Raw genomic sequence first — 14,542 nt, forward strand, 5'->3', positions numbered from 1 at the left:
ACATGTTTGTAATGATCAGTCGACTGGTTCATTTTTGATTTTACTAGTTACTCTTTTAATAATTGACTTATTCTCACTTTTACATTTTATAATTAACAATTTTTCATTTAACTTATGTCGTGATACTACAATTTTGTTTAATGAAATTTTAATTACTGTTTACTTAGTACCTATTTATAACAAAGACGTTTTATGTAGAAACTAGCCGAGTTAATTTGAAGAACTACTTGATGGTTTTTGATCATTATTATTATTTATAAAATGAAATTGTCCCAAAGTTCAAAGAGACACCAATAAAAATTATTTTTTTATTTTGTTTCAGTGCCTGTATATGTTAAAAACCAGACGCACCGACCGATTCTTCAACAATATTTAACAATATCTAACAACTTTTCTGTTTGTTATATGATCCCTAATTAAAAACTTTATTAATTATTTTAAACTAACTGATTCAGGTTTTCAGTAAACTTTCAACAAAAATTAATCGTTTAAAAGATGCAGTGATGTGGGAACAGTTCCTTCTGTGGCAAAGTCACTTGGTTTTGATAACTTTTTGTTAACTTTAAACTTAAATACCTATATTTATAAAATACAAAATAATAACAACGTCCTTAAATCTTATAATTAACAATCAACGTTATAATTATTATAATATAATATAAATACTATAATATTACAAAACTCATAATAATTTCATAAATAAATATATAAATACACTTTAAGTAAACATATAAATAAAAACACTATAAGTTCATGGCATTAACGTAGCTGGTAGGTATAATAATTGTTAAAACGTGTATTATAGGTTTGCAATATTGAATTATTTACAAATAATTCATGTACAACTAAATCTATACCCAATATGTACATTTTGTATTCATATAAAAACTATACACTTACATTAAAAAAAAAACTACTTCAACTAATGACTATTATATAATAATACACAATGTACATATTTCCTATGTAGCTAATAGTTACATTCGCTTGGGGCGCAACTAAGGGAATATTTTGGCCTTCTTTTTCGGTTCGAATTCCGTCAAAATTTCATCCAGAGACTTGCCCTTGGTCTCGGGCAGTACAAACGCACCGAAAAGGGCGCTCATCAAACAAAATCCGGCGAATATCGACCACACCAGTTTTATTCCCAAAGTCATTACCATCATTGGGTAAATTTTCGTTGCCAAAAATAGTAGTTCGTATCCACAAGAGTGTATGACGCCGTTCATCGTACCTGAAAAACGATCATTGATTTCATCAGAAAAACGTTGGCAAGCCAACGTTTTTGGCTTGCCATAATAACGGCATATTGGTTATAGGTTGTATTTGAACGTTTTTTTGTGAGAAAGGGTATAAGTAAAACTATAAGATATTTTAAAAGACAAAAAAAAATTAATAATTTATACTAAGAAGTTATATTTAGACTATAAAATTACAGTCATGACTCATGAATAAAAGAAATTAAACAGGTGATTAAAGTTGACTTATCAAATAATAATTAAGACAATTTATAGTATATTGACTTACGTCTACCTAAACGGACGAGTAAAATATAATGATGAGGAAAACCGATTGACAAACTACAGTGCCGCCAAACGATGCGGCGCAAAATATCCTACAAAACGTATGTGTAAACCACAAATATCCAAAAAATGACTTATACCCTTTCTCACCAAAACCGTCGAGTTTTAAGTAAAAAAATACGACCTATGTACAGGCCACGTTTGGCTTACCTTTGACGGCCATGGGAAATAGTTCGCCGGTTATGCTCCACGGCAACGGCAGCATGGCCAACACAGCGAAAAACACGTAAGCCAAGAAGGCGGCTGTGAGCAAGAACTGGTACGGCGGATCGCGGACGTCGTCGAACGCGTACAAGTAACCAACGGCGGACGACAGGCCAACGCACATGCCCACGCTAGAGATGACCACCAGCGTCCGGCGTTTCGTCTCGTACTGCATGACGTATATGACGCTGGCCACGATCCGGGTGACAGACAGGCACGCGTTGAACGTCATGCCGTCAACGGGCACGCGGCAGTCCCTAATCACGTCCACCGAGTAGAACAGCAGAATGTAGAAACCGGTGCCCTGCTGGCAAACGAAGAACGCCAACGTGATCAGCGCCGGCTTCCACACCGACCGGCTGGTGTACACGGACCACTTGGACGACGGCGGCAGTGGCGGTGGCCGAGCGGCCGTCGCGTTGGACGCGATCGTGGACACGCCGCAACCGGGCATCTTCTGCAGCGGGTCGAGGCCGAACCACTTTTCCACGCGGTCCGCTTCCGTTTCCAGGCCCTTGGACCTCAGCCAGATGGGCGGTTCCGGTACGGCGAAAAGCAGTACCGCACACGCCAAGCTCATCAGGCAAAACATCTGGGACAGTGTTTGCCACGTGTAAAAGATGGCCAACACCGAAATTGTCAGCATTCCCATGCCGGTGACGACCAGTACGAGTGCCAGGAACAGCGGACGGTATACGGTGGGACTGGTTTCGGTGATGTACAGCAACACATAGGCGCCAGTGCCTGTAACCCAACGAAATCCAAGTCAATGCAAGTCGAATGGGTAAATGGATTTTCAGAAACTTTTTGCTAAGTATTCAAAAATGTATTTGAATAATCAGAGAGCGGATTTTATTGTTTTAAATAGTTCAAAATAAGATGATAATATGCACTACCAAATTAAATCTTAAAATATTCTTTTAATATTCCATTGAAACCCCGATAAAATATGTTTAAAAAATGCTAATATCCAAAATCTATACACAAACAATTTTTTAACAATTCTAGTCTAATAGACAAAAAATAAAATATCTGGGTTCCACGCGAATTTAAGTTTTTTCCCGTGTGCCACTTAGAATTTATTGTTATTGACCTTAAATTATTTAAACTTGTCACATAGACTATAAATTATTCATAATGTTAAACTTTGGACTAAAAAGTTAAATTTAACGAAGCGCACATACATTTTTAACGGGTAAACATATTAGTACATTCAAAAGTTCATTGCAAAATGTTTAAGGAAAATTCGTTAGGGTTTTCATGTAATCTGAGGTACGTATAAGTCTTTATTTGACATACAAGGGAAATATTTCAATTGCAGTCTGCAACTATTGCCAATTATTTTGCATTTGTCCCGTTTGTTTACATGTATCATTATTGGCATTACAGCATAAAAAAAAAATGATTTAAATTTTAAAAAGAGTCTAGGTAACAGGCTTTTCATCTCATTTAATAAATCTCCCTGTTACTTAATTTTATCCTATTTTAGACATAATTACTAAAATAAAATGTCTATTGTGCAATATTTGAATGTGTCGAAACTTTCATGGATTGAAATATTATCAAATCGGTAATCTTCATATAGACTCTTCAATACATAATATACATCCGAATATTATCAAGTTGACGACATTTTAATATATTTACTGTAAACACGGGATGGTGTTACAATAGAATAAAATAAATCATTTTATACATCAATATTTGCATTAGAATTAGTTGAATAAAATATTAGGTGTCTAGTTAATTATCGCTGCTTTGTTAAATGTAATCCACAGTAATACTATGTTAACTTGTATACAACCACTTCAAATTGTAACGAAATGATAACCGATGACGTTGTTTTACTTATTAAAAATCTGTACATTGAACGATTAATTAGTTTTGTTGAATGCTCTGTGATAAGGCCCGAAGTTATTATGAGTCTATATAAACACGTATACCGGTAAAAAAAAATACTTGAACCACTCTAATATATTCGGACACATTTTTTTGGGATGTGCTTGAATTTACCTTCGGAGTATCCTAGCAAAGTCCGCGCTATCATGATGGATTTGTAGGTGTCGAAAAAGCCCAGAATCCCCCAACTGATTATCAACGGTATAAACGTGAGATGCAAAGCTTTCCTCCTGCCTATCTTGTCAGCCAGTATGCCCGTTGCCACCGAGCCGATTGGGCACACCAGATTCGGTACACTAGCTGGAAACAAAAAAACACAGAATTGGCATTTATAAAACTGTATAGGCAATTATTTTTATATAATATTATATTACCTATCCACGATGCTTGTTCTGGGGTAAGTGTCAACGTGGACGAAGGCTCTCTGAGTTTGGCAAACAATATTCCAGAGAATATAAGCGTGGCGCCTATGATAAATTGATGGGTAGCCAACGAACAAGTGGTAAATAACTAAAAAAAAAAAACAAACTATTACATAGTCTCAGATTGAGTGAATAAAACTTACAAAGAACTTTTAAGTCGATTATGAAAAGGAGAGGAAAACTAAATATCTAAACGGATAAAACTCTCTTAGGGTTTAGGTGTTGTAAAATTGAGGACAATAAAAATTGTGTGTAGAGAAGAGCAAAACGGTAGTGGAGGATAAGGATTGAAATAATTGTGTGTTTGATTGAATTATTCAGAAAAATCAAAATTGATATCACTTTACACAGACAAATGGTGTCATTCCTAATTGATTTATCACAAAAAGCGTTTGTATCGTATGTTTTGTGTGTATTTTTTCATTAATTGTAAACATCATGGATATCATGAAACGCTTAATATTCCAAACAAACCGTGGGGCCTGAGGCAGGTGATCTGCTGTTATTGTGCAATTAAAAAAAAAACAATAGAGCCTGCGTTAGATTAAAATTATAAATTTAAAAATGATGTAACCACTTAATAAATCATTAATCCGGTTATAGATTCCATTATGTAGTATTATTATTGTTATAACTGAGTGTGATCAAACCGCACTGTAAATAAAAAGGATTTTTGTGAATGTCTGAATGGTGACAAATCTTAAACATAAAAAAAACATTTTTAAAGATGATGTTTTTACACAAAATTGTTTTATTATAAACTTTGGCGGGGAAATATAGTTTCACTGCAGATTTTCAAAGAAGAAAACCACACGTTATAAATAAATACACACACAAATCTGCCTTCGTTCTGATTTTCAAACAATAAGTTCAAAAATTGCACAAATAAAAAACAAAGTAGAGAAAAAGGTAAAATTTTTTCTAGCCAAAAGGTCGAGGATATTTTCCTAGTTTTCGATGGGAGGTTAGTAAGATTTATATACATCATAAAATGCAATCGAATTTGGTAAAATTCAAAAAAGCTTTTTTATTATTTTGACTAGATTTATGAAAGTTATTTTTCAATTTTATAAAGGAGTGGGACCTTGTGTTAGACACATGATTACTAGGTAAAATCGAACGAAACAAATGTGTTTATTTTAAATAGTTTTTTAAACTAAAAGTCGAACCACCTAGGTAAAAAAAATTATTTTTTAAGTTTTTTTGTTATTAAGGACCTAAAAAGAATATATGATACAATTTTCAAAAATATTAAAACATATTTACTATATTTTCAGCTAAACATGTATATGTTGTACTTACTAGTTTCAAGTACAGCCAACGTCGTGAAGTCTTCATGATTGACAATCCCCGATCTTTCAATGTATATATTTTATTAGTAATTTATCTATACATAAATATTTGTTGTTATGAAATACAGCCGTATTGGAAATTCATGGAGAAATGCCAATCAAACGCTTAGGTGAACGTTATTTATATGCATTATTAAACGCAAAATATCTTATCTGATTAATGCCACAAACGGATAGGTATACCACTTAAGAGGGCGCTACACCGTCTATTAATTAAAAATTCAACTACCGTACAGTCAATTTTATTGTTAAAATTTGATGACAGTCTAAAATAATTGTCATTAGCGATCGATATTTTTATGATAAATATCAAGCCACGTTGATAAAAAAATATAGTTTCACCTGCATTACAATGTACTTGTAACAGCTACTTTTTGTATAAAAAAAAAATAAATATTTTTTAAACTTTAGTTAAATCAAGTATAATTAATTAACCAGTTTTGAATAACGCTTCTTAAAGTAACTCAACCGCAAGTAGTTGATTATCAGCCATAGTAAAGAAAAAGTTGGCTACGCCTTAAGGTTTTTTCTTTGTTCATTTTAAGTGATTTTTGATTAAATTCACATTAAAATAATATGTTTTATCAACAAATAACAACAAATCTATTTTTATTTTAATCCGTGTTGTAATTGAAACGAAAACAACTGAATATTGATCGATTATTATCTAAAGTGGATGTCGCGCTAAGCTTATAACCTAAGTACCTACTATTGATTTCATCTATGTCTTTCAAACTGTAGATGTACAATATATCACGTTTTAACTGTACGTTGTATATTGTTCTGTGCTATTACAGTACATCAATCAATCATAGGTAGGTATATTCTTGATGATAAAATGGAATATTTTACAAGTGTCCCCTGAATACTGTAATCGGATAAATACCCATTAAAGTATAGGTATAGGTATTTTAAGTGAACTCAAATAATAATAAATCCAAATATAATAATTATTATCGATTAGGTTAGATACTTCACGGTGTGCTTATAAGTTACACTACGATTGTTATTATTTGTGAAATGGACGATATTTTTTTTATTTATGTATTATTATAGTAAAATTATTCATTGTTCGATTGCAATGAATGTATCCGTGTTTATAAATATATGTTTAAACATTGGCGGTAAAACAAAACGTCCACACACGAATAATAGAGTGAGTCACAGTCTTTCTGAAGAATTGAAAAGCAAATATTTTCCAAATAAAAAGTATTTACACTAGTAGTTGCAATAATAAGTAATAATTGCATTTATATAATGAAAATGTATATTATGTCAATATATAATAATATGTTATGATGAAATTGTAAATCCCATAGACGTGATGCCCTAAGGGTACAAAACCAATTTTCTTATCCTTATTACTTTCAAAATTACAATGCATTTTAAATGAACTCGAACGAATATAATATTGTAAAATCCTTCGTGTCTACATGCAAAAACCAATTTAGCCGGTGCTGTTTCATCGTGATCATGTGGATTTGGCTTTCCTCTGTAGACAAAAAGATACATTAAAAAAAAATCAGCGGTTAAAAACGTTCAAGGGCGAAAATTACAGCTTATACTTTCAAAATTACATTATAAAAAGTTTCAAGAAAATCAGTTAGATTTTTCCGTCCACCCTCAGGGTTTTTTTTTTGGTTTAATTTGACTCTACACAATACTATTTATTTATAAATTGTTGACATTTGTACAGACAATTATTATTAAACAATAATTTTTTAGAGGATTGCGTGTGGTCTGTTTTTTTACGTTTAAGACCAAAAAGCCAGACAAAATGTCGACTACTTAGGGTGGTACGATTTTCATTCTGTATTTATTTTGTCTGGCTTTTTGGTCTGAAATAATGCAAAATGGCTTTTACTTATAGAAAAAATTATTTAAATTCAAATAATAAATTTCAATGTCTATCTATAATTATTGTTCTGTACTTGGTCTAATATTTTTACCACTAAAAGCGCTAGTATCACTTTTTGTTATTTATTATTACATTCCGTGTATGTATTTTCCGGGGTTTTAATATTTTTTTTACAGGTCGATAACTAGTTTTAAGTAATTATTTATTAAAAGTAAGAAAGTCGACTTGCAATAGTTACACGTTTTAAAATAATAATTTTATATTATATTATTCTCTAAAATTTTGTTGGCTAAAAAATGTTTTTAAAAATGATAATTTATTTGTTTTAGAAGAAATCTTTCGGCACGTGAAAGAACCGAAGCCGATATTGAATCTTTACGCCTAATCAGTTTTGGGTAGGCAACCTAACGCACACCATGGTTAGCTGATGGTACAATAGTAGTAAAGTTGGACGATAACGACATCGGATCGACGTTGACTTTGAAGAAAAGAAGCAGTTTATATTCACAACGGGAAACAGGAAATAGAGTTTGTATACAAAGGCCGGTTCCAATATCCACAAAATAAAAAAAATCTTAAAACTAAACATTCAGGCCACAACTTAATATCATTGATAGCGGTTATCGTTATTATTTATTATCGGTGAATTATTTACCTAAAGTAAATATTGGTTGGTACGTTTATAATTTTTAAACGCTACTATTAGCCTATGGCCAAATCGATTTAGCACTACTCAATCGATTTAGCTAGTTTTTACACCTAAAATTAAATTAAAAAAAAAATAAACACTATTATCAATATAGGGCATAGTTAAGACCATGGATGTAGATAGACTGGTTGCGTTTCGGTCTATACCTCGCTATGTTCTGTCTACGGCTACAAAAGTTCTTTTCTAAAAAGTCAGTGACTGCTAGCTCTCCTTGTGGAAAAATCGTGTATTTTATTATCTGTATTTGATTATCCCGCGTAAAACGCCAACATGTAAAAGTTCCCAACTATTAATAGTTTTTCACCATTATGCTATGCATACTATTGAATCTGTGTCACTATAAATCATAATATTAAATTTATCAAAAAATATTGATTATTATTCCCCCCATACTTTGTTTCTATAATGTCTAATTTTTATTACACACAATATTCTGTGTACTTGTATTTTTTCGGGTATATTCATATATAAAATATGCCAAATTATTATGCTATTCGTAAACCTCACTCTTTAGGAAAAACTCTTTTTAAAGTACCTAGTGCCGAAATCATAAAAAAACAATGGGAAGAAGGTATTAAGTTGAAAAAAAATTTTTAGGGTATGGTTCTCACATTTTAAGGAATCAGACTTGCTTACTAAATACACAGTAAGTTCATAATATAATACAATAAAAGTAACATTTAAGTAAAAGTTTACCATATATCTAAATGTAAAATAAATCCTAGATTTTTTTAAAGAAAGTATCAATTCCATTAAATTTTAATGAACCTGCATGTCCAGTAGCTATAAACATAAAGGTAATTATTATCGTTTTTCATAAGAAGTTACAAAATGTATAAACTTATATAAATACAATTATATATGCCACTATAAACAGTGGCAAAGTAAATTAATCAATCGGACAAATAATATTTTGTGATGTATTTTTATGAAACATTATGGATATTACTTATTAAAAAGTTATTATAATACATTATGCACATATTCACTACATTGTTATTCAAAATGCTGCAATGCGGTTTGCTGACTTCTGTTGGTTTGTTATTTTCAGTCGTGTTTATGATAACAGCCGGTTTATCAGTAAAAGGTCCAAGATTTATCCACCGGATACTCAAAGAAAGATAGTAAGTACCATGATTTATTCACAAGCAGCGCTAGCAATCACTCGCTTTTTAGATAGGAATTCTTGTAGCCGCTTTTTCATAGCACGATACGCAACCAGTTTATCTACAACCGTGGTTAAGACGGGTAATAATGGGGTGGGAGATGTCACTAGTTTTTAGGAGTTAACCATGCATATTGGTAAGGTTTATTGTTGTTGCAATAAAACCATATTATGGTTAATTAAAACCTAATTAAGTTAGGTAGTTGGTCATAAAATCATTTTATAGAAATGCAGTTAGAACTTTAAAATGTGTTTGAAAATTTGTAAAAACCTCACAATCGCAATTGTATTTTTAGTATTAGAGTAGATTCGATTCACATTCTCAATCAACACATTCTCGTCTTGGGATCGAAGCTAAGCTGTGATTTTTTTATTTCTAATTTGTACCATTTAAACTGGACGGTAATTTTGGATAAAACATACTATTTGTTGCTTACAATAATACCAAAGTACGCAGTGCCGATCCACGGCCGCGACGAGTCCCGGTAATGAAATTAGATGTTAGATGGCATTCCTTTACATTGGAAGTATCGTCAACATAATATCGATAGTGCGTGGACCGCGGTGGACATGAAAAGCCGGAAAAGTAACAACTGCAAAATAATCGCAGACGATTTTCCAAGAATATCGGCAAACAATCGAAGAGGGTAGGTGTGCTATTTTGCGCCCTCTCCGGGCTGGCTGGCTGGCTTCTTCCATTATTGATCAGTTCACTGACGAGTCCGGTCTGGCGGAGGGCGTTGGTGTGTTTGCCGTGCAAGCTTTTGGGCGTTTTTTGCGGTTGTCCTGCAACAAGTCAACAAGTCTGTGTGTGCTAACTAAAACGATTGGAAGATACTATTTACCGTGCGGTTATCGGCGAACAGCGTCTTCGGTCGCGATTCGCTTTTTTTTTTTAATTTATATGTTGCCAATATCGTTCAAGTGGTTTATAGTTTTCCTGAATAACGTCAAGAACACATTGGTAAAAAGCGCTGTCTACTACTCCGTATTCAATATTATCATGCATTGGTATTTTCGTTAAATACACCTACTGTATAAAAGTAAGTTTGTGCGAATATTATTTTACTATTTTTAATATTATTGTAGTTTGAGAAAAATTGTGCTTGATTTTACATTTGCATCCAGCCCGATCCGGCCCACGCCCGTGTCTTTTATATTTTACCACATCCCACTACTTTTTCTCGGATTTACCCTCTGTATCTATCTCTATCTATCTATGTCACCTCTCTAATTTTGTTAATTTAGTGGCGCCGAATCATCCACCGAACATCTGGGGAAAACATATTTTTACACCCAGCCACCCGAAAATAAAATACTCATAACATGGAAATATTATTAATATGGAATCCTATAGTATGCCGTTGTACTAAGTCGTCGTCCGCTAAGTACAGATTAACCACCCGCCTCGTCCGGTAAATCAATAGGACGTTTACCCCACCAGACGCTTGTGTTCGGCGCCACTGCTTGCCCTGCTATTTCGCTCTCCTCCATTTTCCAACATGCGCAAATCATCTCACTCTGTTCCCCCTCGTTTTTCCTGTCATCGACCCACAAAACTTTCTCTTACAATACTTATTCCTTATCTTGCATAGCTCTGTCACTCCACACGTCCATCTCAATGTTTTCATTTTAGACCTTTTTTATGTTTCTTATTAGCCCCCAGCACTCAGTTGTTCCATACATTGTTGACGACCTGAACGGCACTTTTCTGTCACGCCATCCCCGTTGTCTCTTTTTACCTCATCAGCCAACCACCTCGTCCATTTCTAATTGGACAGTGAATCAACTTATGTAATACCGTAGGCCTTGGAAAACAGGTGTTAACTCTCTAAATATTAAGCGGTTTTGGTAGCAGTGTAACGGCGAATAAAACAAATATCGCGAAAAGACTAGCAATATTATTTAGTCATACTTTGCCAAATTCATATTTACAGACAGATTAAAAAAAAAAATAATAATAATGTATTTTGATAATAAAGCTATTATGAAAAATAATTATAGCTTTAAACAGGGATTGAACATTTTTTCGAACCAAAATTTACACTATTTGTTACTACGACACGCGTTAAAAAGTAGGGTCGTGTAAAAAGACGTTTTTTCAGGATTTTTTTTGAAAAAATGGTATGATTTATTAAAATGAAAAAATTTACGTCATAAAATTGACCATTCTTAGTATTTTATAAAAAAAAATTCATATCGAACAAATTAAAAATGGCGGTGTTACAGCAGCTTGAATTTGGTATTTCAATTTGCGTCGTGTACAGGTCGCTCTAATTATCTAAAAAAAAAAAATTTCACCATTTCTGTTTTAAAACACATCCATACGCTTTGCGTGAACCTAAAATACAAAAATAAAAAAATGTTAACTAAAAACTCAGGATCGTTTTTAACGAAAAATACCTATTTTTTTATAAAAAACAATATTTATTATTAATTAAGTAATAATAATTAATACACTTTTGATTCACTCAAAGACATTAAGGGAAAAAATTGAGCCAAACCACGTGTCAATTAGATTGTAATTCATTAAGCTTCGATAGTGCAGCCATTTAGTGTAAAAATATCAATCAACAAGTTTAGTTGTTCATCAAGTCCAAAAGTCTATTTGGTCAATAGACTGAAAGGTAAAGCGTTTACGCGCGCGGTCATATAACATAACAAAGATAAACTAATTGTCTAAGCAATTAATCAGTTATCCGTTCAAAATTAATTAATTTTTCTTTTATTATTTTTTATACGTTAATGCGGTTCATTGGCTCTTCACAATATCATTAAAATTTAATTTATAATGGTTTTATGTATAGTTCGGATTTACAAATTACATTTCAAGGCCGTTACTTTGGCAGTCTCTTATTTAATGTTTTATTGTTAGCTCAGTGTTGCAGGTTTCGCATATGTGGTCAGTGGTTAGGTGACCTAACTATACCTAAAACTAGTCTTTTTGATTCTTTGGTTATACTGTTTTTGTTTTTAAGGGTTTCCATTATGTTAAATACAATTTGTCATGTAATATATAAAAGTTAAGTTTTGTTTAAAAACATATAGTAAATTATTACAGTTGTGATATCTATTTGATTTAATACGTCTTGGTTGTAATAGAATAATTTATTTTTCAGCGAAAAAAAAAAAAATATATTTGTTAAATAATTTTTATAGAATTTTATGATGTCATACAATGTGAGTTAATGTGATACAATTGTCAGTAGACTGAAATAAAAATTTTCTCGCATTAAATAAATAACTCGCATTTTAACCACTTTTTAAATATTTTACATCAATTTATAAGTTTAAAAGGCCGCTGATCACAAATTTTGCATCATTGTTTCTATTTGCCCCTAATTAGTTGTGCCAGGGGGCATATTTTTAAAACTTTCATAAGTCCTATTACTTTGATACCATTTTCGTGTAACCATCATTGTAAAATTAAGTATATCCTTTTTTACTTTATCAATATAACTACTACTCCAATGTTTGCCACAATATTTTTCATACATTTTTGAAAATAAAGAATCTCTTGACTGAATACTTTGTAAGTTAATAGGCTTATTGTTTCTCAGAATTGTAAACAGTCTTTATATTTAAAGCTTCTTTGTTGCTTAGAAGAAGTACCTTAAATAGTTTGATTTATTATTTTGAAAAATATTATATCGGTAGAGTATAGTACTTCGGTAGTATTAAAAATGAATACTGTGCCCAGGAGCAAAAGAGGGCAAACCAAAATGTTATCAATAAATTATACTAAGACTATGCTTGATATGTAATTTGAATGAATAGTAATTGGTACATTTTTAAATGCATATATATTTGTTTTCATTTATAAACAGACCGTAAAATACGTATTTATTATTAATTTGTCAAATTTTTAACAACGATTCAGTATTCTTGAAATTCTTTGACTTCTTTTTCCATTCAATTTCTACTTTTAGATAAATTTTATCTCTAAAATATAGGAACACTTATTATTAGACGTAGGTACATATTATTAGTCATCTAATTACATACAATATGTTGCAAAATTCAAATAATACAACCATAAAATTTAAAACAATATGTAAACAATTTAAGAGATCAAAAAGTAACATTTTGTTTAAAAAATATAAATAAGAAACTAAATAACGTAAGTGCCTATTGATGGTATAAAGCGTGTCTCATAACAATTAAACGAATGTACGTTGTTTTGATTCCAATTTTTTTTTTATAATTCTCAGTGCCATGTCCAAGGTTATGTACCTACATCCCAATTAATTTCCAAATCTATGTTGTTGTTGTACCCCTTATATCCGCTTCTGTCTTCGTTAATATTTAAGTCTTAATTTTGATTATTTTTGTTATTTCTAGGTTATGGTATTGTACAATGCCATTGTGTTAGGTAGAAAATAATTCCTTTACTTTTATTATAATCAAATTTCTGTGTGATTTGCTATTTAATTTTCATACAATTCATCATACTGATATTCACTATTCATAATTCAAGTTCTGCATATTCTCTATTCAGTTCTATAACTTAGAAACAATGGCAGAAGAGAGTGGAAAAGTGAGGTATCATCTCATCTTAAATTTAGATTGACTGTTATTAAAAAAACAATTGAATAATTAATATTTAATTTATATTGTAGTCAATTGTACTGACTATACTTAGACCCGGACAATTTTTCCAAACATGCTAGTCATTTTAATTTTTTTTTCTGACTCGCTGACAAAATAATCTACATTAGTCTTATTTAATATAAATATATTTTTCTCTTAAATGTGTTATGCTAATAACTACTACAAAATATTTTTAAGTATATTCTTTTATCACAAAAATTACCAAATTTTCAATAGTATTCAATTTTTTGTGATCGCTAATGATATTAGCATTGCTACCGAAGTATTTCATCTCATACTATTATTGAAAATGCCATTTCTGTGGTGACAGTGTTTTTAAAATATTCCCAGTGAAATACATATTTTACAAGTCCTTAAAAATAGGAATACTTATCTTTAATAATTTGATATATTAAAACAATTGTATTTGTAGTCTGTAAAAATACTGTTGATCAGAGTCAGACATTAAATATCTTTTTTTATCTAAATAAAATGATAAGTAAAACATTATCTTTAATAATTGTCATTATTTGTTAACTACTTTCGTCCCTAATTGTTTGTATTCATTATAATATATTAACATTTTAATTCATTCGAAGAATTTTAAAAATTTTGTGTAGAAATATTAAATAAATATAAAAATGATCTAATGAAAAACAATTATAGTATAATATATAATTATGCATTATCCAATACAGTTTTTTTATATACAAAAATGTCTTTTTTTATTATTATTTATGAAAATGGTTAAAAATTATTT

At 31.1% G+C, this 14,542-nt stretch overlaps 1 protein-coding gene across 1 annotated transcript; it reads right to left on the reverse strand.

Annotated features, from left to right (window-relative positions):
* Positions 1-727: 727 nt before the first annotated feature.
* Positions 728-5,686, reverse strand: LOC126844323 (facilitated trehalose transporter Tret1-like). The gene is made up of 5 exons (XM_050582441.1): positions 5,411-5,686; positions 4,061-4,196; positions 3,801-3,986; positions 1,734-2,531; positions 728-1,234 (listed from the first exon to the last, which is right to left on the reverse strand). Exons 1-5 carry the CDS (start codon positions 5,444-5,446, stop codon positions 999-1,001), a joined length of 1,392 nt encoding a protein of 463 aa, XP_050438398.1. The 5' UTR covers positions 5,447-5,686; the 3' UTR covers positions 728-998.
* Between the last annotated feature and the right edge of the window lie 8,856 nt (positions 5,687-14,542).

Source organism: Adelges cooleyi, unplaced genomic scaffold, assembly GCF_023614345.1.
Source record: "Adelges cooleyi isolate 19-005CV unplaced genomic scaffold, UGA_ACOO_1.1 ACOO_flye_CR_arks_rails_tigmint_CR_PRNA_651, whole genome shotgun sequence".
Lineage (NCBI taxonomy): Eukaryota > Metazoa > Arthropoda > Insecta > Hemiptera > Adelgidae > Adelges > Adelges cooleyi.